This window comes from Columba livia, chromosome 3 (genome assembly GCF_036013475.1).
Source record: "Columba livia isolate bColLiv1 breed racing homer chromosome 3, bColLiv1.pat.W.v2, whole genome shotgun sequence".
NCBI lineage: Eukaryota > Metazoa > Chordata > Aves > Columbiformes > Columbidae > Columba > Columba livia.
In genome coordinates this window covers 105263492-105289802 of record NC_088604.1, presented here as the reverse complement: position 1 = coordinate 105289802, position 26311 = coordinate 105263492, and the positions used below count along the sequence as shown (strand labels likewise).

Below are 26311 nucleotides of genomic sequence, written 5' to 3'. Positions count from 1 at the left end.
AAAGGAAAATGTTCTTCATAGTACTTGGAGAGCTTTTTAACTAGTGTTCACACATGGGGTTTGTACTAGATAGTTCTAGACTATGAACTCCCTAGTGAACAAGGTTCAGAGATGTGAGCAGCTGTTTGTGGCTGTTGATAACTTTTAAAGAAAAATAGTTGGGGACAAGTTTTGGACTTTGCAGGCAGTTTATCCTTCCCAGTTGTCTCCTTTCTGTCTGCTTTGTGCCAGGTCTAAGAACTCAAATTTCTGCCTGTATTTAGTATGCAGTATTTTGAGGGTGCTACTTGACATAATAGACCTTTGAGGGGGTGGTTTGTTTTTTTTCTCTTGTTTGATTTAAGTAACCTATGTAAGAAGGATTTTTGTAGTGGGCTTCATGATGAGCTGAGGAGGAGAAAAGATTCTTAGATAAGTTAATTTCTGTTAAATTTGTGAGGAACACAAAAAATAATCTGAGCCTTAAGAAAAGCTGTGTAGATAGAAGTAGTAGTTGCTTTTCTGCTTGTAGAAAATATATTTAAGTGTCTTCTAAAACTAACATGAGCTTTTGAGCAAATACAGATGGAGATGAGCATCTGATCTATTCTTATTCTTTTTAGGCCATCGTGACTGCACGACCTATTTCCAAAGAGTAAGAAGCTGTCTCATTAATCAATGTTTAAAAGCTTAGGATGTAAATTCCAAAAAGGTGGGGTGTGGGGTGGTGTGTTTTTTATTTTGCTCTGTGTAAGTACCAAGACTTTTAGTTTGAAACATAAACTATTTTTTTTTTACTCTCTCAATTTAAGAAATAATTTCCATACAGGAAAAATTCTAAGTATTCCACATACTTTTTGTTTATCAAACTGTTTCAAATTTCAATACGCTTGCATATTGTTATATATCTTTGGTTTATTATCAGTAAGAAATTGTATGTGTATTTTAAATAGCAGTCAGTAATGGTTATTGTGTCTAGTTGTTGCTTCCCAGAAGGCAGAATCTCTTTATTCCATATGGTGCTCAGTAAGTCTGATCTTTCTGTAGTCTTTAGGGAAGCGTACATTTTTAATGTCAGGTCTGTCCCTTTTCCAAGCCGAAAGCCTGCTGCTCTGACTGGAGATCTGTCTCTGAATCTTTCTGGCTGGGTCTCTTCCAGTTCCCAACAGCACTGACTCCTGTCAGAGATCAATCCTTCTCATTGACCTGTGCCATCAGAACCTTAGAAAAATACCTCCTCGTAGATTTTATCTCTGCGAGTCAAGCTGCTTTGGATATTGCTTGGAAAATACTGCAGGGTTTCTTTCCATAATGATAAGTAAAATATATTACAGTTTTTATTAAAGTCTCTTTGTGTTAGTAGTAGATGAATTTGCAGCTAATTCTTATTCTAATATAATTTATTTTTTTTTAATATTAAACATAGAATGAAGGCAATTGCTCTATATATGCCTACTGTTTCTGTTTGTTTGTTTTGAAGTCCCCTTTGAAGAAGTGGAATTTGACAGTGAAATACTACCAGAATGCTCTCGTCTTTAGGATGCGTTGGATCTGGGCTCGGTGAACTCTGCATGTCATTTTTCTCTGTTTTTGAGTTGTTTGGTTTTGTTTGGTAGGGGTCTTTTGTTGGTGTTGCCTTTTGTTTTTTGTGGTGGTGGGAATTCATAGCTAGTGGCTTTCACAAAGATATTCAGGTAGCTCTCAAAGCAAAATGGTGTCTGTTTCAAAAGCAGCCTGCCATTCATAATTTAAACCAGCCCTGAAATGCTACTCTGAAGCAGTGAGGAAGAGCTGCATTTTTTTCACCCCAGAAGAAGCTGAGATAGGAAGTAGAATGTATCATTTCTATACTCTGCAGTAGAATGTATCATTTCTATACTTGGTATCTTTCAGATTTTGGTACTGTATCTGCTTTGGAGTGTTAGACACTTGTCGAGAGTGTTTGCAAGGACATAGGATGAGTGTCAGTCACACTGTTGATACTTAGATTTATTTAACAGCTCATTCCCAGGGTTTTTGCCTTTTAAAGAAAAATGGGTGGGTGTGTTCTAGCTTTTTGGTTTGACAATTTGTTACTGAGATGTTCATGGTTTTGCAGTTATTGTACCTGCAAATACAGAACTCCTGCCTTGTATTTCTGTTCTACAAGTTATTTTGCCTTTATATCTCTCTCTCTTGTGTGTAGCTTCCTTTTCTGCTACCTGAGGCTTGTGTTGTCTTTTCTTTTCCATGGTGATTCTAAACTAGTCCAGCAGTGTGGTAGTTGGAGCTGTCATGTCACGGGCTGGCAATGTGCCTTATCCATGTTTTGCCAGATATTAGGCAAGGTTCACTCTACCCAAAGCAATGGAGCTTTATCAGTTCACATTTTAGTTGCATTTCTCTGATTTTCTTCTAATTTTGAAGATGGACAGTAGGGTGTGGTGGTTTGTTGTTTTTTTTTTGTCTTAATAGTTGTTTATTTCATTCCAAAATTGCACCAGTTCTAATTAAGATAATCAGTGATGAACTCTTGTTACTGTTGAAATTTGTTTCATAGGCAAGATGAATCATCACTTCATTCAAATAGCTTCAGCGTGGGTTAACTTTATTTTTTAGAAGTGTTCTTCTAGGACCTACTTCCATTTGTTTAAAAAAAGGTTTTATGTCAGCCTTAACTGTCTTCACAACAGTTCTTAATATTAAGACAAATTCTGGAAATACTATGTGGACATGAAACTATATGCATGTGTGTTTCTAATGAAGATGGTACAGACTCAATAAACTTTATCTAGAAGTAATTTGTGTATTTTTTTTTAAATAAACTACAATATGTGTATGAAATAAAATAAGTTAATTGGGTACTCTTTAATGTACACACTTCATAGCGCTTATGGAAACGCAAGATAGGCTTGATTATAGCAGTTGATGGAGTGGTGGATTAATTTTTTGATCCTCTTCTGGAAATATTTGTGCTTTTACTGGTGGTCTTGACTTTGTGAGAGGTAAAGCTTGTAGTTGTATGGTTCAGTTGTCATGAGCCATTTTCAACTATCAGATTTAGGCACTTTTTAAACTTAATTTAGATTTTTGACCTGTCAGTGTCACTAAGGTTTTTAATTTTCAGTAAACATTCTTTTATTTGAAAATATTTTATCTTAATATGTAGCTGGTGTAAAATATTCAGGTAAATGGTTATTTGAGAATCGACTCATTGTAATTTAGTATCTTAAAAACTGCAAGTATATTGTGTTGGTTAAAACAGTGGTATCATCTGGCAGTCATTTCAGCAGGTGTTTGTATTAGAGTATTAATATTACACAGACACACGCTCCCCCAAATTTTTTGGCTTCTATGCTTGTACCATCAACAAATGTTATTAAATGCTGTTTATGTTATTAGATGCAGTAACTGATGCTGTTGTGCTTTAAAATAGGGTTTTTCAAAATATTTTGGAGGCACTGAGGTTCTGTGTTTTTAAAATCCATTTTTCTGCTTTAAAGCAGGCATGTGTCTGTTACATGAGTGTGTTTTGTTTTGTTTAGAGGAAGATTTTCAAAAAACAGCTCAAGAAACGGTACCCAGTCTGTATTATGAGTGTTGTCATGTTGATTGCTCTGGGAAGGGTAACATGAGTCTTCAGTAAATACTGTTTTCTGAGAAGCTTTTACCTGAAAGCTGGCACTGTAGCTGGTTTAGCCTGTTGAGAGCTAAATGGAGCATGTGGAGGGCAGAAAACAAGCACCGAGGTTACTTGTGTAACAGATCACACTTGACAGCAACTACACAGGCTACTTTGGAAAAATAGTATCAGTTGTTATTGCTCCTGAAATGTCAAAAACCCACGGAGCAGCTGGCCAGCCCCTCAGGAGTGTGGCAGAACTGTTGGTGAGAAGGAAGCGATGTGGCTTGCTGGCCTCTGGTTATACTAGAGCTAGCGAGTTACCTGTGTGCAGTTAGTAGGTTGTTGGCAAGGCCGCACTGGAGGCTCTTGGTTCCTGAAGGCCTCTCTGCGAGCTGCTCTTATGGTACGTCAGCCGCTGTCGTGACCTGTTCCCCATGCACCGGTGCCTCCGGGCCCGCTTTGCTCAGCAGCGCCCTGGGCACCTTCTGCTTCCCGTGTGCTGCCTGGGTTCCTGCTTTCCCCTGGTGCCATTCTCTCATCTTCCTTACTGCTCGGATGGAAAAAAGGAAGATCTTAAATTTGACTGATACCTGCTGTGAATCTGAGGGAATACATGCATATCCCTTAATGTCATCTGTGCTAGAAAAGTGATCTTTGAGCAGGACTCCTGCCATCTTCCTAGATCTACTGCAAGAAAGTGAATGCATTTATTTTCTGCTTAGTTAGTCTTTCAGCGTTTCAGCCAAACTGACCTTTACTTCTGTTTCCCCCCACAGGCTTCTGCCTTCTCTTTCCAGCAGTGATATGTTTTATCCTTAGTGGCTTCCATGGGTTTACTTCTAAGGACCTGATTGGGGTTTGTCTTGGCCCTTCTCATTGCCTACCAAGGGATCAAAATGCTGTGCTTTTTTCCCTTTTTTTCCCCAGCTTTCTTTGCCTATTATGCTTTTGCTGTGTTCCATGTGGCAATCTTGAACTACTGTACTGACCATCCAGAACAGGGGCAAAAAAAACCCCTGCCATTCTGGCAGTCATTTTGGATCTTCAGTGCAAAATAGGTGAGCAGGATTAAGGCAAGACATTCAGAAATCCCTGAGTAGCATGTTTCTGGGGGATATTAGCAACAGAAATAATAATTACTGTAGCAGACCTTAAAGAGAAAGGAGTGCTGAGTAGTTACATGTGGCAGTGTGTTTTGTTATGAGAAAGCCCGGCTGCTGGTGCCTGAGCCCCTCCTGGCAGGGACACCTCAGACCTGCAGCTCCTGTCCTGCTCTGCCATGCGAGGGAAGGCTGGGAACACCCACAGCAGCTTAACTCTTCCACCTTCCGATACCTTCTTGAATTGGTAGGGTATTTTCGATCGGAGATTGAAAGAAACAGGTAAAACTAGGTGACTGCATTATGAGCGTGCAGTGGGTCTGCTCTGGGGTCTATAACCTTGTGCAGGCATGCGATGCCAGCGCTGGGCTGGATGCTTCTTCACAGGGAAATGCACTGAAGTTAGTCTGTCCATGTCCTTGAGGTTTTTTGCGTCATGCATGAATACTTAGTGTTCACAGGTACAGAAGTGCTCGGATGCTGGTGAGGTGTGTCATGCAAGTAGCAGACAGAGAGGGGAAGAGTGAGAATCACAGAATGTTAGGGATTGGAAGGGACCTCAAAAGATCAAGTCTAGTCCCCCCGGTGGAGCAGGAACACCCAGATGAGGTTACACAGGAAGGTGTCCAGGCAGGTTTTGAATGTCTCCAGAGAAGGAGACTCCACAGCCCCCCTGGGCAGCCTGTTCCAGTGTCTGTCACCCTCACAGTGAAGAAGTTTCTTCTCAAATTTAAGTGCAACCTTTTGTGTTTCAGTTTGTACCCATTGCCCCTTGTCTTATCATTGGCTGTCACTGAGAAGAGCCTGGCTCCGTCCTTGTGACACTCACCCTTTATGTATTTATAAACATTAATGAGGTCACCCCTCAGTCTCCTCTTCTCCAAGCTAAACAGCCCCAGCTCCCTCAGCCTTTCCTCATAAGGGAGATGCTCCACTCCCTTCATCATCTTTGTTGCCCTGCGCTGGACTCTCTCCAGCAGTTCCATGTGCTGCTTGAACTGAGGGCTCTAGAACTGGACACAATATTCCAGGTGTGGTGAGGTAGCTTTTAGCTGAAGTTAGGGAGGTTGCTCTGTTGTTTTAAAAAAGTGGTGTTTTTTTTGGTAGAAGTTTCACGGTTCACTCCTGTCCTCAAAAACTGCTGCTGCAAAAAGGGTGATGGTTCTTCCCAGTGGTGTGGTCCTTGGCCCCTCCTTGTGGCTGGGCTGGGTTGGCTGCCGGGCTGGCTAAAGGCTCTGCATGGAGGTGTTTCTTGCAGGGTTAGTGTGCAAGTGCATTAGCCAGCTGATTAGGCTCTTCTGGTTGCCCTGAGCTGTGTGAGGTTGCATACATTCCTCCAGCTAACTTCATCTTTTTGCCAGTTCTGCCCTCTATTTAGGTGGCCTGGCAGTGTTGTGATCTGTTGATGATACATGGCACTGTTTGCCATTTTTAAGTATCTGCCAAGGTGGAGGAAAAATTAGAACCAGAGAAGAGCAGGACAGCACTGAACTAGCTTTTTCTTCAGAATTTTATTGGTTAGCTGTCAGTGATATAGCAGCTTGTGCTATGATCACGTGCATAATCCTATATAAATGCAATGTTTTGTAATTCATGTCAGGAAAAAACTTAAAACTTAAGAAAATCAAGACATTAAGATCTTGAAATGTAAGGAAGTCTTTAGAACTTTAAAAATTGCTTTTCTTTCTATTTTGAACAGGCTGGTTTAATATTTGAAGGGTAGATTGGGTTTTTTTGACATTGGTCTTTCTTTACCCTAATATATTCAGGAGAACTGCTTACTCTACAGTGTTGCTTTTCTGGCTATCGCTTTTACATCATGTTTTACTCAGTTTAAAAGTGAAAAAGCAGTTAAAATGAAAAGGGAGCACAAAATTCTCTTCTCACAGTCGACCATCTGCAAAAGTATACCTTTTACTTAAGTAGAGCTGGGCTTTAATTTATTTTCTAGATGGTTTTTGTTCTGAATTCTTAAAAATTCTTGTGACTTTATGTTGTGCTAGTTGTAGGGCATGCAGTGATATGTAGTTATTCCTTGCTTATTTTGAGCATGTTCCAGGAATATATGAACATGGAAAATTGAAACTGAAATCAGTTTTTGAATTAAAACCTTTAAAAATTATACTCACAAACTTTCTGCACTTTTTTTTAAGAGCAGGGACAGAATGTACGTTTTTCTAAGTATAATTTGGGCAAACAGAATGTGTATTTAAAGTTACCTCCATTCTGCAGAAGATTTGTATGCTGGCCTGGGCTATTGCTGAAATGTCTTGGGAAAATTGTGCCTTGAGTTTTGTACTAAATGCTGTGTTTACTAAAGGACTTCTTGATAGCATCTGGTTAATAATTGAAACTTCAGTGTTCATCGTCATGCTGATAGCATTAGGTGAAAAATTTGAAGCAATAAGATGCTGGAGTTAGCACAGTGAATATGGTGCTTGCAGAGAAACTGAAAGCCTAGATATGTGTGTGTATGTATTTTTTTTTTAACGCAGCTTTTGGTATAGCTCCTGTGTACATATAGAGAAACCTAAGTTAATTACTATGTACTTTCTCATGTAATTTTATGTATTTCTGGGTATATTCTGATGTTTCACTAAAAGTTCACTGTACTCGAGCACTTCTTCCCCAGTCTCTTGACTGAGTGTATTTATCAGAAAATTTGTGTAGTATTTTTGTGGTATAAAACCAAACTACAGTTCTAATTAGCAAATTTCCTTTTTTCTTGACAGATGATGATGTACCTGCAGATATGGTTGCAGAAGAGTCAGGTCCTGGTGCACAAAATAGTCCATACCAACTTCGCAGAAAAACTCTTCTTCCTAAAAGAACAGCTTGCCCTACAAAGAGCAGTATGGAGGTAACTTTCATGTGTTTGTTTTTAATTGTAAAATAAACCCTACTGTTTCAAGAATAGGAAGCTAATTCATTTCGTAAGTTACCTAATGACCAAACTAATTCTTATGTATTTCATTAAAGGGTGCCTCTACTTCAGCTACTGAAAACTTTGGTCACCGAGCTAAACGTGCCAGAGTATCTGGAAAATCCCAGGATTTATCAGGTAATAACTTTTTCTACAAAAAAGAAGGTGGGGGAGAAGAGGTCGAGACATTTTGACTTCGCACACAACCCCACACACCACCCCCAAACATATTTTTGCTGTCTGTTCTCCTACTAAGAAACAGTAGTTAAAAAGAACTGCAAACTTGTTCTGAACTTCAGAACTGGAAGCATGATTTTAATCTGATTTTTAGAGTCTGGTCCTTTAGTCTGCCTGCTTCACTGCAGGATGTTCATTTGGTGTGGGTTTTTTTTTTTAGTGTTGTTTTTGTTTTTATTCTCCTCAAAGTGCTGTGTAGTTGTATCCAAGTTACTGTTAGCAGTGGTCATGCCGCAGTGGTGCAGCACTCTGACTGGGCTTATTTAGCATTTCTCACACTGATGTGTTGTTCCAGTATCTGTGTAGAGGTAGTTTTGGTATGCCATTATAGCACTTTGTTGTGGAGAGAGGGACATAGTTTGTGTGTGTTCAGAAGTAAAAAATACGTGTGCCTACATGCATATGTACATCTATTTCACACACATATACAGTATACGTACATTGTATAATAAAGACATACATGCAATACATGTGTATATGATAATTATATACACATTATATATAATATATATATTGTGTGTGTCTTTATTTGTAGATATATATGCCTATGTGCGCATACACACGCATATATAGGCGCGTATATCCTGCTTGTTCTTTCCTCTACGTCACTTTTCAGGCTCTCTGCTTTTACCCCTTTCTGTCTCATGACACGCTCTCTAGTTCCAGATCCGCTGTCACTTTTTCCTGTAAAATCAACACTGGTGCTTGCCAACTCCCATTTATGTGGTTTATGTTGCTTTTCTTGTAACTTTTTTATTTTCTTTCCTTTTTTTTTCTTTTTCTTCCCAGTCTGTGTCTCTCTTAATATTGTGAATTAAAACTGAGCAGCTGGCGTAAAACTTTCGTCCATTTTTGTTGTTTCTGTTGAAGTCTACTCTTTCTGTTTGCTCATCTTTTCCATAGCGTGAGTTTTATCTTTCAAGTGCTCTGTCTCTTGCCCCTCTGTTCTATTGTGTCCTCCACCACTTGCACACCCCCTGCCTTTGATTAGCTCTTAATTTCAGCAGCTGTTTGAGAATCAGTTAACCTCAGATTTGTATCCTTGCAGTAGCCAGAACCAGCTGAACATAAACCTGTGTCATTCTGCTTCCAGTTTCATTTCCTGATTTGATATCTGAAGCCTTGTGCAAAATCGTCTTGTCATAGACTCTGTTTGTCTTGCCAGTTCCTAGTTTTTCTTCAAGGTCATTTACTTCTAGTATGCTCTTTGTTACACTTTTACCCACCTCCTTGCTTTAGTGAAGGTATCTACTGAGTACTGTACTAAAGATTATGTATGAACAACAGTAACTTCCAAAAGAATTCTCCACACTTTCACTGTGCATTCCTTTTGTTACATTCTTGTGCCCATGTGCGGAAAGTATGGGGATTGTGGAAGCTTCTCCAGCATGGAATTACCAGAGGAATTGTAAACAATGATTTTATAATTGTACTCCTAAGGATTGTATTCAAACCAGTCGCAGTCTTAACAAGGGAGTGTCCTTCTCAACTCATTTTCTGTTAATCTCTTTTCCAGTATGGATGATGGTTATTTTTAGTTTCCTCATTGAGTTTGAGATATTCCTCTAAATTTGTACAAGTATTGATTGCAGTGAGATTTTTTTTTTCTTCCTGGTTTTTGCTGGCATAGATAATGATAGCTCTTCTCACTGAGTTGTAACCATGAGACTTTCTGGAATGTCATCAGTGGAGACAGTATGTTGTCATCTGGAACATATAGCTGTTTATTTTAGAAGTGTGGATGACTAAAAACACAGGAAGATGTCTTGGGGGAGGACCATTCCTTCTTGTATGGGCTCTGATTTGAGGAAAATTTGGTGGAGATGAAAGGAGAAATGCCAGTCAATTAGAGTTTCAACTGGAGTGCAGCCAGTAGCTGAAAAAACAGAAGACTGTTCCTTATTTTAATACTTAGTTCAGAATTACTGTTGCTGAGAGAGAGTTGTTATTTGAAATTGTAAGGGGAAAAAACATCAGTCTCAGCTATTATCAAACAGAACACATCAAGATTTTGACATATTGACATGTCTCTTTCTGTTATTTGCAACCCTGTCCACCAGTGGTCTTCACAATGGACAATGAGTTGTTCAATCCTGAGACAAAAAAGGTTAATGAATATACAAGAATCTTGATGGGAAAGCAAAACATTAGAGAAAATATGTAAATAATTTTTCACTTAAACCCTTCAGTGGAATACAAAAAATGAAGGAACCAAAAATTCGTGTAAGAAAAAGGTATGATGGAGCTGTGTTGCTTATGTGACAAATTACTTCAGCCTACGAATTCAGTATTTGTTTAACATCTGTGGAAAACATTTACAGCTCTTAGATTTTATTAGTCCAAGTTTTATTAGTCCAAATCGGTATTCTATACCGATATAGTATTTATTGATTTACAGAAATATTTAAATTTAATATATTTCCTTACATTACCTTAACTGTGTGTGCTGCTTCTTATTGGGATATTCACATTCTTTAGTACCACTTGTCCACTCACATAATTTAATCCAGGGTTTTAATCGTTTGACGTAGTCTTCCTTTTTGTTTATTACCGTGTAGGTTTTTTCCTCTCTTGCTTTAAGATTACTACATTTGCATATCCGTTGTATACTGGGCAGTTCTTGCTCATTTTTAACCATCTTCAGAAGCCTTCAGTTCAGAGACAAGTGATTTATTTCTTTGACTGAACTCTGGAGTTGCAGTAGATTCCTGTGACTCTAGTTTGCTGGATCAGTCCATCATTCTGTACATTAGGTACATGTACTGCTCATAGTTCACAGAACTCGGTGCCTTTTAAAATTTATTTTTGTCTTTTCTTACTGATTTTGTAAGATATCTTTCCAAGAACACTGCATGCTGTGTTTTCTGACATATTTCTACTTCTTAGCAAGAAAATATTTTTACTAAGTTCTTCCTTACAGAGCAAAAGCTATTTGTCTATATCTTCTTCACTAAAAAGGACAAAAATGGTATCCATACAAGACGTAATTTACAGTTTGGGATTCATGTGACGGCATTCTTGGGCTTTGTACAAAGAAGGAAATTCACTTTCAGGCAGCTTTCCCTGCCCTTTGTGTTGGTATTACAATACTAGTTTCTATCTGCTAAACGATCAAAATTGAAACCGAATTATCTTCACCCATATCCTGTGGAAACAGAATGACTTAACCAGCTGTGTTTCTAGTTTTCAGTTGTCTAGTAAGTTAACACTTCACTAAAATTATAAATAGTTCAACTGTCAACTTGTGCTAGGGCAAAGATAAAGATTGGTGATGACCTCTTGTACTTTATTTTTATTCTTGTCTATTTTTAACACTTATTTAAAAAATTCTCTTTTTTTTTTTTTCATAAGAGAATGTGTTTTGCACTGAACCTTCACTTTTTCAATAGGTGTAAAACTGTTGGGAGTAGCAGCACACAAATGTTTCTGGTTTGCCAGACAAACCTCTTAAACTGCTTTAGCTTGTTTTTTGTCTACTGGGAAGAACAACATATTGAATGTATCCTTGCTCTGACAGATTACGAGAAGATACCCAAAATGTGAAGTGTGAATTTATAAAACAAAACCATGGAGTTCTCTCTTGGACCCAGAGATATTGAAGTCTTTACATTAAGAAGTGAATTATCTTTTTCAAATTATACTAGAAAATTCCATCTAGTAATCACTGAATCAGTGATTTGAGTGGAGAAATCTTAAATCAACCCCTTCTTTGTAATTGAGTAGAAGGGCAATTTAAATTAAATCTCTCACTTCTACAGAATTATGGCTAAAGGTGGGTGAGGATAGCAAACACCTGTAAAATCATCCTTTTTCTTAATTGCAAGAAGTTTTCTGTCACTTTCAAATTGGTTCCTGCCGCTTGCATTAAGGAAATGCACCTGGATTTGAATTTTCATTTTGAGATGGGGCCTAGGGAAGAAAATCAGAGTGTGAACTGTTGAGCAATGGGAGGCCTTGTGCTGATGAACTTCCCTCTTCAGTAAAATATTAGTCAAGGTCTTAACATACATAAACTTAAAGGAAGAAAAAATTCTGCAGGTTGTTTAGGGAAGTAACTGATTGTCTTGGGAATAAGATCGAATTGTATGCCTCGGGGGTTGTGTGTTAAAAGGGGAAGCCAGGTCATGGAAGGCTTATGACAATTTACTGCCTTGCGTTCACAATGTGGCGTTTTGGCTTGGAAAGACAGTAGGAGACTGTATCTCTGCGTTTTACTGGAAAGCTACCAGAAAAATATTAATTCAAAAGCAGCGTCCAATTAACCTGTGATACATTTCAAGGGTAATTAGGACTGTAGAATTAATTGCTACTGCTTGCCTGACAGACAGGAAAGAACCTTTATGGAAAAGGACCTTTTTAAAAAATAGCACTGATGGTGCATGTAACGTTTTCTGGTGATGCCCAGCAGTGCTCACCTTATAGAATACTGGTATATGCTCCCCACGCTTTGTGCTCCCCAAAGGCCTCTTGAGCATAAGGCCCTTCCAGATGTTTTCCTTGCTTTTCACCAGATCTCATAACTTACTGGCTTCAGCCTGGCTTGTAAGATTTTGTGGTTCTGGGTGTGTGTGAGGTTTTTTTGTTTGTATGCTTTTCGTGTGGGTTTTTTGGGGGGTGGGTTTGTTTTGTTTATGTTTTAGTTTGTTTTGGTTTTATGTTGTGGGTGGTGGTTGTTTTTTGGGGGTTTTTGTTAGGTTCTGTTTGGTTGGTTTTTTTTTAATAGTTTCTTAATCTGGCATTAAAAATGAACTGTTTTGCCCAGCTTCTGAACCTTCATTCCAATCTCCTTCCTGTGCCTGTGCTCACACTTCTGTACCTTGCAAAGAACTACAAGAAGCTGATCCATAAAAAAAGTAGTTTAGAGGAGGATCGGTAAAGTTGAGGACAAAAATTCTGTTCTGTACATGATCAGTGCTGTCAACCTAAAGGATAGTTTAGGAACAAATAGCTATGGATATGTGGAATGGCGAGACTTGTTGTTTTTGTACAGCATGGATTGTTGTTGGAATGAAGTGGCAAGTAGCTATAATTTATGACTAATCTGTGTTACTCTTAAAAGCAGCCATCAGTTGTATAAATGCCCTCCTGGCATCTTAGAGAAAATCAGCATTTGTGAATCACCGAGGTGATATTCGTACAGTGGTGCAACAAGGAACAGGTTCAGGGAAAGTCACTGCAAAGTCAGTAATATTTCAGAATTTCTTCTAACTGGTCTGACCACAGATAGAAGTATGACACCCTGGAAAAACAGCTTTAATCAGTTCTCTCTTTGCACACAGGTTCTGGTGATACAGTTTGTAGACCACAGTTTTTAGCATCTTTGTAAAAGCCACAGTTCTCCACTTCTCTCTTTTAGCTGGAAATAATGTAGCTATTTGTGCTGCTTTGCCCAGGGAAGACTATTTTTCAGGATGTTATTCCATCAAATTTAGTAGTTCATCTTTCTAAGGGTCACTTTAGTAGTCTTCCTGTAATAGCCAGAATCACGATCCTATTGCTCCCTAGGTTCAAATGTTCTAGGAAAAAATGAATAATGCAAGGGGCATTGCATGCATGTAATTGTGTAGTGAATGCAGCAGGAGCTTTTAATGCCTTGCATATACAAATCCTCTACACTTGGAAGCTATTCTTTATGTTTCTGCCTGAGAAAGGATCCTGAAGGCAATAACCAAGCAAGCAAGCTGTGCAAACAGAACTCCCGTGGGTGAAGATACCTGCTGCAGAGGGGGCTCGTGAGAGCACAACCTGCAGATGGGGTTTCCCAAATAACTGTCACATGTAGGGTGCGCACGGGCCCCAGAGCAGGGGTTTGACCCAGTGCACTCGCATCTCCACACAGCGACAGGGGAATGTCTCTTTCTCCAATCTCTCTCAAGAAATACGACATCTGGCAAGGCTAACACTTCTTCTGGCTTAGATTCCTTTTCATTTTAAAAGGAAGAGCGTAAATGGGAGTAAGTGGAAGGAGGAGACTTTGAAATTGCTGCTGGCTACTGATTTCCTGCATCCCAGATGTCCTTTTTCCTAATGTGTTCATTGTGGAAGAACAAGGAAGCTTTACTAGTAGTTTTTCCAGGCAGTGACTATTTCTGAGTAAATTCTTTTGTGTTTGAAAACATTTGCAGAGATTTTGACTTTGGGACTGGATTATTATTATGAGGCTTAATTGAACCGCAATGAAGCCAATAGCAGTGTGGAGCCAGGGTATCTGGAACACGTGCAGTAGCCTACTTAATATCTGCAATTGTAAATTTTATGTATATTGTATATACAATTGCAATTGTAAATTGTATGTACGTTGTATATTCCTCCAACAAAAGAGATGTGAACTAAAAAGTTTGAAAGAATGCTTGAAGTCTGTAGCTTCTACCTGACTCCAGAGTCAACCATTTACCACTTTTTTTTCCTTTATATTTAGATGAAATGTACTTTAAAAAAGCCCAAATAAAACAAAAGAACAAAACCAAACAAAAAACAACCAAAGAAACCACCAAACCAAACAAACCTTCTCTGAATTCATTGGTATTTTAAATGCGAATCTTTCAAGTGACAAGCTGGCGATCTATTTTAGTCACAATTTGGGCTGGTTAAGTATGTCAATAATCTGATATAGATTACTGTTTGATAGCAGCACCTGCAGAACAATATCTTCAGGAGAAGCTGCCAGATGAAGTGGTTCTGAAGATCTTTTCCTACCTGCTGGAGCAGGATCTCTGTAGAGCAGCTTGTGTGTGTAAACGCTTCAGTGAACTGGCTAATGATCCAATTTTGTGGTAAGTGAAAAGCTATTCCTTGTTATCATGAGAAATATTAGATGTGCTGCACAAGATGCCAGTACAATAGAAAAATTGAAATGTTGGCTGCCGTTTAGTTGAATTAAAACCAATTGTATTTTAATATGCATGGTTTATTTAAGCATTACTTGTTACTTACAAATCTCTGATTATATCTGTTAAATAGTAAAACTTTTGATTCTGTAGTAGTAGAGATACCAGTTAAATGATTGCTAGTTTAAAAATCAATGAGGTACTCCTTTAGTAGCCATTCCTTTCCTTCTTCCCCACTTTAACCTTTTTCACACTTCTTTGGGGATTGTGTTCCTTTGTGCAAAAGAAGAAACAAATTTCTTAACGTTAAATGCAAATTTTGTCTAGAGTTACTAACAGGTTTGATTTTGTTGTTGTTGGTTTGGCTTGATTTTTATTTGTTTTGTTTAATGGTTGGATACTGAGGCTGTTTTCCTCCATGTGAATCCACCCTACCCAGGGTTATTGAGAGCTTGGATAAATGGGATCTAAATTTGCATTACTTCATAAAGGAAAAAATAACATGTGTTTCTTAGGCTGTTTTTGTTTGTGTGTTTTGATTTATTATTTTTTTTTTTAATAGAGATTAAGACTAAAAGAAAATTAAGTATAACATGACAAAAATGTGGTTTTTTCCTGTCCTAAAGACAGTTTTGGGGATGTCTTGTCAGATGAATTGCAACAACTGAGATTCATAGGATCATTTTGATTGGAATAGACCCTCATGATCATCGAGTCCAACCATAACCTAACCTAACTCGAGCACTAAACCATGTCCTTAAGAACCACATCTAGATGCCTTTTAAACATCTCCAAGGATGGTGACTCCACCAGTGTGGAGTTCCAGTGCCTGATAACCCTTTCTGTGAAGAAGTTTGTCCTAATATCCAGTCTAAACCTCCCCTTGAGACCATTTTCTCTTGTCCTATCACTTGCTACTTGGGAGAAGAGCCCACCCCCCTCCATGCTACAACCTCCTTTCAGGTAGTTGCAGACAGCGATAAGGTCTCCCCTCAGCCTCCTTTTCTCCAGGCTGAACAGCCCCAGTTCCCTCAACTGTTCCTCATCACACTTGTGCTCCAGACCCCTCACCAGCTTCATCACCCTCCTCTGCACTCTCTGTAGTACTTAAATGTGCCTCTTATGATGAGGGGCCCAAAACTCAACACAGGATTCAAGGTGAGGCCTCACCAGTGCCCAGTGCCGAGATTCAGTGCCGTCATGTAAGTCTGGGCTTAGTATCAGCAGGCTCAGACACTGCAATTATTTGTTTTCTGACACTAATCAAAAGAATCCAATTGTGTGCTTCATGTGCTGTTTTCTTCTTTTTAAGGCACTGTAATCTGTCCACTGAGTAACTCTTTTGGAAATACAGTACATAATTTGTTCTCTGAATGCATTTTTCAGCATTTTTTTGGCAAGGTGGGGAAGAGCTGGTGGGACACTTTGTCTGAAGTTTTGTTGTTCTTATGCTACTAGCTTCCTAAGTGTTAAGGTAATGCCATAGTTAATGTAGAATTACACTTTGATTCCACAAACAGTGTAAGTAGAAGCTTGAATGTCTTCATGGAAGTTACATGTTGAGAACTCTCTTGCTTGGATTGTGAAATGTGTCAAAATTATTCTTGGAAAAACACAGAAGTCAGTTCAACAGAAAAATTGTTTTGGAAATGTTTTAAAGTGGTTGGTACTGATCTTGGTCAAATTTACTGTCACAGACTGGAAAATACTGTTGGAAAAACCCCAGTTTTCAACATTGGGTGTGTTACATTAAAATGGAAGAATAGTCAGAAATACATTAATTTTATTTTCTACTTGCCACTGCTCAGGAAAAGATTGTATATGGAAGTATTTGAGTACACTCGTCCAATGATGCATCCCGAACCTGGTAAATTTTATCAGATTAATCCAGAAGAATATGAACATCCAAATCCCTGGAAAGAAAGCTTTCAGCAACTGGTAACAGTATTATTCATTTATATTCCAATTTAAAGATGGTTTATAACAGTAAAAACCTCAACTTCTGAAATGTGGCTGACAGTAGTAATTTTGGTTTTAGACTTTAAATAAGATGACAGGACTGAGGAGGTGGGGAGACATCTTTGCGTTGTGTTACACAACAGAGAGGGATGTGATGTTATGTCCTGTTTTGTTGTCCACCTTAGGCAGACACATCATGGGAAAGAGGAGTGCTTGAGCATTTGGCTCTTGTCTTGGGCTTTCCTCATGTTTTTTGCATTCCTGAAATTCCGTGAGAGAGATAGTAATGGCCTGTGACTCACAAATAAACTTGAAATATATTGTTTTCATCATATGTTAAGGTAGTGTGCATATCAGTTGTCAGATTTCATATGCATACTCCTCTAGTAAACCAAACAGTATATATTGATATCACCATTTCAGCTGATGTGACTGGAGCTACACAAGTAATTGAACCTCTAATCCAAAGCATCAAAGGTATTCTAAGAATGGCTGGGCATGATATTTGAAAAACAAAAGTAAGAGAAATAGATACCAAGGTCAGTGTTTTTTACAATGCTGTGTGCAATTGGTTGATGAAATTCTGAAGCTTGTTGAGGACAAATACTTGATTTGGCTTTTTTGTTCAGTACTCGCATGTGAAGATAAAGGATTCTGTTTTCTTCACCATATAAATGCAGTTTGTTTTGTGGCAAGCTGCTGGAAAATAAAAAAAACATCCTTTGTGGGGAGTGTGTAAGGTATATGAGGCTTTTCAGTCAGTTTAGAGGCTTCTGGCTGTAGGTTAGCCTCTTGGTTTAGTTGATCACTCTCTTAGCCTCAGATGTTTTTAGGTGTTGCCATTTCAAATTGGGTGCCTCATATGGGAGATCAGAATATGATCCTTAGTTCCTGGAACAAACCAGTATCAGCAAATGGCTTGCTAATTAGGGGATTTGTGTGTACGCTTTCAGATCCACCTATCTGCAAGCTTATCATAAACTTTTTTCCTTGTTTCAGTACAAAGGAGCACATGTCAAGCCAGGTTTTGCTGAACACTTCTACAGTAATCCTGCAAGATATAAAGGAAGAGAAAATATGTTGGTATGTTTCTAAAGCAGTTCTTAAGGATATATATCTGCATGATTATTTCTCTCTAAACTTGTCCCTTTTCTTCTAGTATTACGATACCATTGAGGACGCTCTTGGTGGAGTTCAAGAAGCTCATTTTGATGGACTTATCTTTGTTCACTCTGGTATATATACAGATGAATGGATATATATAGAATCTCCAATCACCATGATCGGTGCAGGTATTTAAACTGAGAGCATCTTTGTCTTAAAGTATGACCTGTGTTAATTGCTACCTTAATTACAAAGATATTCTGGTGTACTAAATATTCAGTATAAATGCCTGTCTTCCTTCAGCAGCCTATTAAGTAAGTGTTTTCTGTACAAGTGGCACTAACTAAAAAACAGCTGATGCTTCAGACTGAAGTACCGTTGTCTGCTTTGTTAGTTCTTGGAATAACTTATTTATCTTTTTATTTTGTTAGAAGAAAAAAATCAAATTTGTCAGAAAGCATATTCAGTTACAGGACTGCAGTTGAAATTTTCAGGTGGTTCTTATAAAATTTGTTTATATATAACCTATCTCCAGAGTAGAATCCAGCAGCGGGAGCAAGCCCAAATTAGTATCTGTCCCATTTTTGTCAGCATTGTAATTCCATCATGAGGAAGTAAATGAGAGCATCCAGCAGAAAGATTCTGAGGCTGGAGGTTCTTTCTCTGTTTGTCTCCCAGCTGTTCCTGTAAAGGAGAACCTTTATGGAGAAGACGACTTTCAGAATAGGAAAGCTTTAGAAAGTTAATATAAAGTAATATACCTGGCTGCAAATTGTGGTGCTTGTGGAACTGTTTGCTTTTCCTGCCCCCACTGTGAGCATGCTAATCCCCTGTAGCAGGAGAGAATGGGAAGAATTTAGCCTGTGTTAATGCCTGGTAGAGATCTTGGTTAAGATGTCTCAGACATCTTGTTCCTGCGGTGACCCAGAAGTGAACTGTCTGCTTCTGATGATTTTTCTGAGATACTGCCAGTCTGGGCTGATTGTGCTTTTTGTTTGGTTTTTGGAAAAAGTCCCTCTGTTCAAGTATCTATTTGTTCTGTGTACCAGCTGTTCTGTTCTTGAGTGATTAACCTGTTCTTGCACTTCTTGCCTGGGTTTTACAGCCTTGGCAGTGAGAGTGGTTTGGACCAATGCAGTCACATTATTCCAGTGTTAGCCTTAAAACTTGTCCCTGCAGATCTGCGAGATGCATGTGTGTTGGTACGTTAGTTTGTTGGTTTGTGACTGCATTTCTGAAGCTGACATCCTAAACATCCCCGCTTAACAGCGCTTTGGTTTGTGTTGTTGGAGAGGTTTTGGAGCACAAACTGGATTCCTTTTGGATGAGACTGACAGATATGTTCCTGGAATACTCTTACTGCACTGTAGTAGTTGGTGTGTGTTCAGTCTGAGGGACCAGGCTAGGACTAGTCCAAAATCAGTCTCTTCTATGCTCCCTATCCTGCAATATACATGGTGTGGATCTCTGATCCTCAGCATTGTTTCACTCTGTTGTACCACTCATGTTTTGCTGCAGTGCCTGCTAATGCAGACATGGCTTCAGGCAAATAACAAAATACCTCTGAGTTCTGTTTCAGATAGATGGCAGTAAAAATGCCAGTACATATTAATAAAGTGTTTAAAATCTAGGAGAAGCTGGATCAGCACTGTCCTAAGTTTCATGAGATGACAACTTCAATATCTGGTTAAACTTGTACATGTTCTCTGGCTCCTTTTAAGTTCTGAAAGTCCCTCTGCTTTCCCTTCTACTGGAATTAACCTAAGTTACTCAGAAAAAAGTTAACTACAGTTCTTTAAAAGCAAAGGATCTGTTTTGTGTATTTTTGTAACAAAATATCTGTCTTGGGGAACAAAAGCTCTGAGAAGAATCCAGAAATGCTAGATGTATTTATATTTTGGTTTCTGGCACTGCTGTTTCTTCACTTCCTCAGACTTTCTCCACTGAATGGTCAGTGACATTGTAGAGAGAGTCAATTTTCATTTGTCTGGAAAAGAAAACAAATTAAAGTGAACCACTAAGCCTTGGAGAACTACCTCTTCTCTGCTCAGTCTGGCATGCTTTTCAAAATGGCAGGATTAAGGCAGCACCAAATCTCTCTGCAATTCTACTCCAATTTCTTTAATAGTTTTTTCTGCTGACTTCTGAAGTAGCACAGCATTATTAGAAACACAGCTTTACATACCTTGAGCTTTCACGAAGATTCTGCTTTCTCATAGAAGCAAAATATTCTTACATAATAATATCTGGCATTCTAGGTTAGTTCTGTTTCATTTTGGGTTTTTTAAATTTGTTTCCTTACATCTAGGGGAAGGAGTCAGGTTAAGAAGGAAGCCTTGGGAGGTATTATTAGTACTGTGGCTTGTCTGAAATGTCAAGTAAGAAGCAAGAGTTGATGTACTGTAGGGAGATGGATACATCTGGTTCGGTGTACAGAAATACCTATGAATTTCTTAAAATAATTCAATTTTCCAGGATTGAGGAGGGGGGTGTCAGATTACTACAGAAACACAAGCCTTCCACGGAGAACTCTTCTCGTTCAGGACCTGAATTCTCTCATCTTAATGGCTGAGTTTCAGCAGTTGTACAGACATGTGTCCTGATCTCAGAATCTTCACTAAATACGTTGGGATTTTTTTCTTTATTTTAGGAGATACAGTTTTCACTTTTTCCCTTTATTTTCCACTTAAGTAATGTGCAAGTAAGTGAAAAAAGGATTATCAAAGGATTTTCCAATGAAGAAAAAAAAATCTGTTAAAAAAAAAAAAGTAATTTTAAGGGTAGAAAAACTGGGTATTTTTTTACTTTTGAGTGCAAGAGAACTTTAGCATGTCTGAACTCTTCCTTAGATAACAATTCTGTGTCTTTGAATTGAAAATTATACTTTAGACTAGTCTAGAGCTGTGTTCTTAGCAGATTTTAAAGACTGCAAGATCTAAAAGGACCTCTGCATTTTTTTGCCTGATACGATTGAACTAGGGTCACAATTATTTCTAGTTATTTTTCTATTAATGTACTGAAAAGTGAAATTGTTCTGTTCCTTTTGAGGAACAAAAGAATTCTGCAGCAATATCCAGATAACGTTTAATTCTTTAGGCAGATCCTTATGGTAGACTTTCTGTCTAATTATTTCTAAATGGTCTCATCTTGGTCCTTAAATTGGGCATGAATTCATGTCCCATGGACCATGACTCCCTTAGACTTCAGCAAATTCTTGTTCTTGAGGGCTATGGTTTGCTTGATTACAAAACCAGTGGCCCTGTTCCATTTCTTATACTGGTGTCTCTCTTCTAAAGTGGTTTAAGCCAAAAGTGGAATGGATGTTGCAGAGAATTTCAGTGATGCGTTTAGAATGAAAACAATACTTGAGCAGGTTCCCTTCCCTCTCTTGTCTTTTCTTAGGGGGGATCTAAGTGCAGTGGTCTTAGTAATTGACATGTTCCATAATGGGCATCCTGGGACCTCCCAGCCTTGGAGACCTGTAGAGTAACTCCCGTGTGGAGAACAGGAGAACATCATCCAAGTCATGGCAAACACCTCCAAGCACACAGCTCCACAAAACTCTCCGCTGTGTTTGATAGTGTTTCAGAGCATCCAGTGTGAAGTGCAGTTTTTTTCTTTGTCTCCCTAAGAGGAGAACACAATTCTGATATTCATTTATTTTTCATTTTCATTTTGTGTTAAGTGATCCATTTATTTTCTGGTTTTGGCTCACCTGCAATCCTGTGGTGCTGTTTTTTGTTTTCTCAGATGCTGAAGTGTGAGTGCCAGTGCATTTGCACCATGGTGAAAAACAGTGAATTATATAGAAACGTTACCAGGCCACAGAAAAATACCTATGTCCTCATCAAAGCCTCTTTTAGTTATTATCTAGTATTGAGTTGATAGGGGTATGAAGAAAAGCTAGACTACCTTAAAATATATGCAGCTCTGCAGTAATGAGAGCAGAGATCTGGCTTTTAGATAGTCAGAACAAGCTGGATAATGATGTAAATCTTGCTTCGTTCTGCCTGGCACCTTTCTACCTGAGTGATAAAGAACAGGAGATACCGCTTGTCTGTACTGGTGTCAAAAGACAACAGAAAAAGATCTGCTCCTGAGAAATCCTGTGTGTAGGCTCTTCAATAAAATACAGAATTTAGGGCAAATACCTGGTCACATTTGTGTGTCTGGAGTTGGGAATGGTTTGAAATTGCTGTCAGGTAAGCTAAGCTATCTGCTATAGTACATGAAACTTCCGTATCTATATTTCACAAATTGAGGAAGGCCTCTTCTGGCTTGCGTATTTTAAATGCAGTTTTGAATCAAACTATCTGGCTTGCGAATGAGTATTGTTGAATTTATACCCATGTAAACCTGTTGCTAACTTGTGCTCCCTCTGCTGGCTGTTGCCAGGCCAATGTAGACATCTCCTTCCCTCCGACTAAGGATGAAGGATAGAGCAGAGCCTTGCTTGTAACACGGGAAATCAAACTGCAGGTTATGACAACTTGCAGATGAACCATTTTGAAACCTTCTGTACATACTTTAAGAAGGATAGTTCAATCCAATCTTAAAGCATTTTCTTCTAAAGATTAATGAAGACATCAGTTCAAAACTATGAATCTTACATTTGAGAAGTGTGGGGAGGTTACTTGTAGGTCACGAGCACATTACTAAGAAAGTGTTTAAATTGGTTTGAATTAGGGATGGAATTTATGTATTTACCTTTAATAAAAGGGTTTAGAACACCAAAATAAATTGTACTGAGTAACAGAATTTCAGTGTCTCGACTGGAATCTGTATTTAAACTGTTCATTCAGTTTGTAATAAGTATTAGTCAAAAACTAGCTCTGTACAAGTCAAGATTTTTCTCATTGGTGCTAGATATTCAATTGGTGCAAGATTGGCTTAGTTAAAGACTAGTTTCTTTGTCTGTTTTAAGATTCTTGACATAAAGACTATGTGTAAAGAAGTGTGTTCATTTTCCTTTGTTACTGTGAAGATAATTCTGTAAGTTTTTTTTCAGCTGCATAAACTAAGACTTATTAAATGTCTTCTTTACAGCACCTGGAAAAGTAGCAGATAAAGTTATAATAGAAAACACTAGAGATTCCACCTTCGTTTTTATGGAGGGTTCTGAAGATGCCTATGTTGGATATATGACAATCAGGGTAAGAAACTCAAACTTGAGCAGAGCTTTTAATCTCATGTTAATGCCTAAGCAATTATATAAATACTGCATTTCTGTGTTGTCTTCCTTTTTCAGTTCAACCCTGATGACAAATCTGCTCAGCACCACAATGCACATCACTGCTTAGAGATTACCGTGAACTGCAGTCCAATTATAGATCACTGTATTATTCGAAGTACTTGTACGGGTTAGTGGGCTTTTTATTGTTTGAAATTAACACTGTTTAAAGTTACTAAACTAACCAGGATACATGGAGGCAGCACACAAATTTATTATCAATATTGCCATATTTCATATTTGATGCAGGTGTATAATACAGGTCTGCAAGCCTTAGTGCTTTGAAATGGCATTATTACAATGATATCTTTGTGTACAAGGCCCTTGTGATAACCAAGGGTCTCTTGGTTGAATCAGTTTGGACTTTCCGGGCAGTTAGTTTAAAACCTGAAAAGTGAAAGTTTATATAAACTTACCTGGTTTTCATCTATATAGTTGTAGTTGCGGGAGAATGTATTTGAAGGGGGCACACATGGGACTTCTACATTAGGTTCATTACAAGATGCAGTGTTGGGATTGATGGCATTAAAACAGTCATGAGCTGTAACTGCTAAGCTAAGTTCACTTTCCTGTCAAGAGTGGAGTGATTTGACATACTCAAAGTATGAATTCTTAGCTATACAGTCAGAAGAAATGCATAGTGTGGAAAGTTAGTCTCATTTCACCGTCAGAAATAAGGAGCAAATTATACTGCCTGATTTGGGAAACACTGGTAATCTGGATTCTGGAAGGAAAGGGTCAGAGGCAGTGAAAGTGAGAACATGAATGGTAATTCAGTTGTTGGCAGGAAGACGTGACAGCTCACCGGCACAAAACATGGCGAGTTTAATGTGTTTGAACACAAGCAGATGAAATGGAGTTGGCGTGTCAGAAGAGAGGTGCTGGAGAATTAAGGTATTGAGCCTTAGCGTGGAAATGGCAGTATGAACTTCATGTACCTAAGTTCAGCTAGTGAAACAGAATGGATCTTTACAGCAGGCTGCGTGTAAAGGTTGCTCAGCTCAGTATTAAGGTGAGGAAACAAGATCTTCAGCTAGACAAACTACACTTTTCAGGTATTAACTATGGAGGAGGGAATTCTGCAGGGAAATGTAATAAGAACAGTGGAAGGATTCCTTGTCTGTGCCTTGTAGAGGAAGATCTGCTCCTTCTCAGAGGTGTCAGACTATAAAACACAACTTCACTTTTGGTCAAGGCAGCTCTATGCTTCACATCACCATCTGTTTTATTGGAGACATATCAGCTAATGTGTGGAAGTGTTAAAAATGAAAAAAAGAGGAACAAAGGGACAGGTAACTGCTCTCAGTATCTAGGCTTCTTTGTTTAATGCTAAATACTGAGACACTGAAATAAATGAAGAAAATTTGTTCTTGAAGTTTCTATATACCAACATATTACCAATATTGGGGACTGTGGTAACAACTGAGAGGAGTTAGATTAATTTCTTGGACCACGTTCAGCTTGGTTGTAAAAGCAGTTTGAAGTGCTTCATGGCTTCATATTGAAAGGTGCTTGTAGATAAGCTAGTAAGGTCTTGATGTTTTGGTGAGTGAAAGTTGTTTATTAAAATTAAGCTTAAACTTTTTTCATTACTACTTTTAATTATGAAAGACTGTTTCTGAGGATTTGGTACTTTTTCCTTTAAATACTCTGGATTTCTGTGGTTTTGCTGCATTGTATTGTTGCTTCTCTTTCTCCAAAGTTAAAATTTCTGGTTGATTTTGGAGGCTGTATGTAGGCTGTACTATCATCACTTATTGATTATTAATTTTTATTGACTTTTTAAATCCTACCAAGCCTTGCTGTAACCTCAGGAAATCCTGAGTGTGTGTAAAAAGGGAAGAAGAGTGGCAGTCTGCCAGAAAAGGCATTTAGTGTTTCCAAGTCAATGACATCTCTGAAATATTGTTCCATAAAGCATTCAAAATCTCTCTCCTAGAACATGCTTGATACCCTTTCTTTAGAACTCCTAATTGCATTAAAGCATATTTCTACATTATGTCATATGTAAAGTTCTTAATGTATATAATATGTAAAGGTGGGAGCTATGTAAGTGCTAGTGATTTAAGCTGGAAGTCTCCTGCTGCCAATCCAAAGCATCTTTGAAATATTTTAAAATAAAGTTTAAATGGCAAGATCCTGAGTCTGGAGCTTCTATTGCATACATTGTAGAGGAAATCTGTATTAGTCTGCACCTTGATAGATGAAACAGTAAGTGCATTGGAAATGTGCCTTTTTAAAGTATTGCATAAGTGTGTGCAATCATTATATTCTGAGTAAACAAATAAAGCCTTAACCAGTAATACACATGCTTGGTGCTCAAAAATGACCAATTTCACACAATCGATAATGAAGGCCAGTGAAGTGAATCAGAATAAAATTACTTTCATTTAAATATGCAAAATGTGATAGTTATGCTTTTAGAACATCACACTGGGATCCCAAAAATCCTTAGTGTTACCAGAAGAGGTAGAGGAAAGGGGAGTGAAGGCAGCTATGAAATATAAGAAATGAGAAGCTATTAACAGTTAATATAAATAGAAAACTAGGAATCATAGGAAACTGTGGGAAACTCTCCCCCTCCCCCCACAAAAATACAAGCACCCCAATAAGTGCCAGCACCACCCTGCAAGAGAACTTGAAAAACAAGACAAGATATAACATCTGTCTAGAAAAGACAGTGATTGTGTCTTAACTTGGGGAACAAAAGGAGTTTCAGCAGTGATGCTGATCCATCATAGATATGGAAGAATTTGAATGGCAAAGTGTTGTGTAATTTTTGTTCCATATTTAATGAGAATAGGCAGGAATGATAAATGTGCTCATACCCTAGAGGGAAAATGAAATACGTTCCACTCCTGACAGTAACCATGGATGAGGTTAAACAGCTGTAAAAATAGACATTCTAAAATCATGCAGGAGTTTAAAAAGAACTGGCCAAGAAATCTTTTGGGCTCCTATTGTGTATCAACAGTAACTTGAAACCTGTTTGAGATGGTGTATGGCCCTGGGGAGGGGGGCAACAGAGTAAACAGGATGAAGTATGGCAAGCAGTACTGGCTATTGATCCTGGGTAGATCAATGAGGTGGTAAATGTGGGGGTTTGGTCAATCAGGAATTTAAAATTTATGATTGAAGCAAATTAGTGTGTATTTACAGAGAGCTAAAATGGTTGCATCACACTGTTAGCATTTTTTATTACTTCCTTTGACTAAAAGAAGGTAGCAGTCCTAATATAAATCACAGACTCTTGAAAAAATATTTGACTTCAGCCTACAGTGCCTTAAAACATTAGAATCTTACAGAATTACCAGAGCACACACAGATGAAAAATAACCTGCAAGCTAA

General features: G+C 38.2%; 1 protein-coding gene across 2 annotated transcripts in view; it reads left to right on the top strand.

Annotated features, from left to right (window-relative positions):
- Window positions 1–26311, top strand: part of FBXO11 (F-box protein 11) — an 85782-nt gene that overhangs the window by 35162 nt on the left and 24309 nt on the right. Inside the window, exons 2-9 of one of the 2 annotated variants that reach the window (XM_065058749.1) lie at window positions 7416–7543; window positions 7663–7744; window positions 14475–14616; window positions 16479–16608; window positions 17629–17712; window positions 17789–17921; window positions 22780–22886; window positions 22982–23093. In XM_065058749.1, coding sequence (XP_064914821.1) covers window positions 7416–7543; window positions 7663–7744; window positions 14475–14616; window positions 16479–16608; window positions 17629–17712; window positions 17789–17921; window positions 22780–22886; window positions 22982–23093 — 918 coding nt within the window. Of the gene's footprint in view, window positions 1–7415; window positions 7544–7662; window positions 7745–14471; window positions 14617–16478; window positions 16609–17628; window positions 17713–17788; window positions 17922–22779; window positions 22887–22981; window positions 23094–26311 lie in introns of both variants that reach the window. The other variant, XM_065058750.1, reaches the window with a different exon arrangement.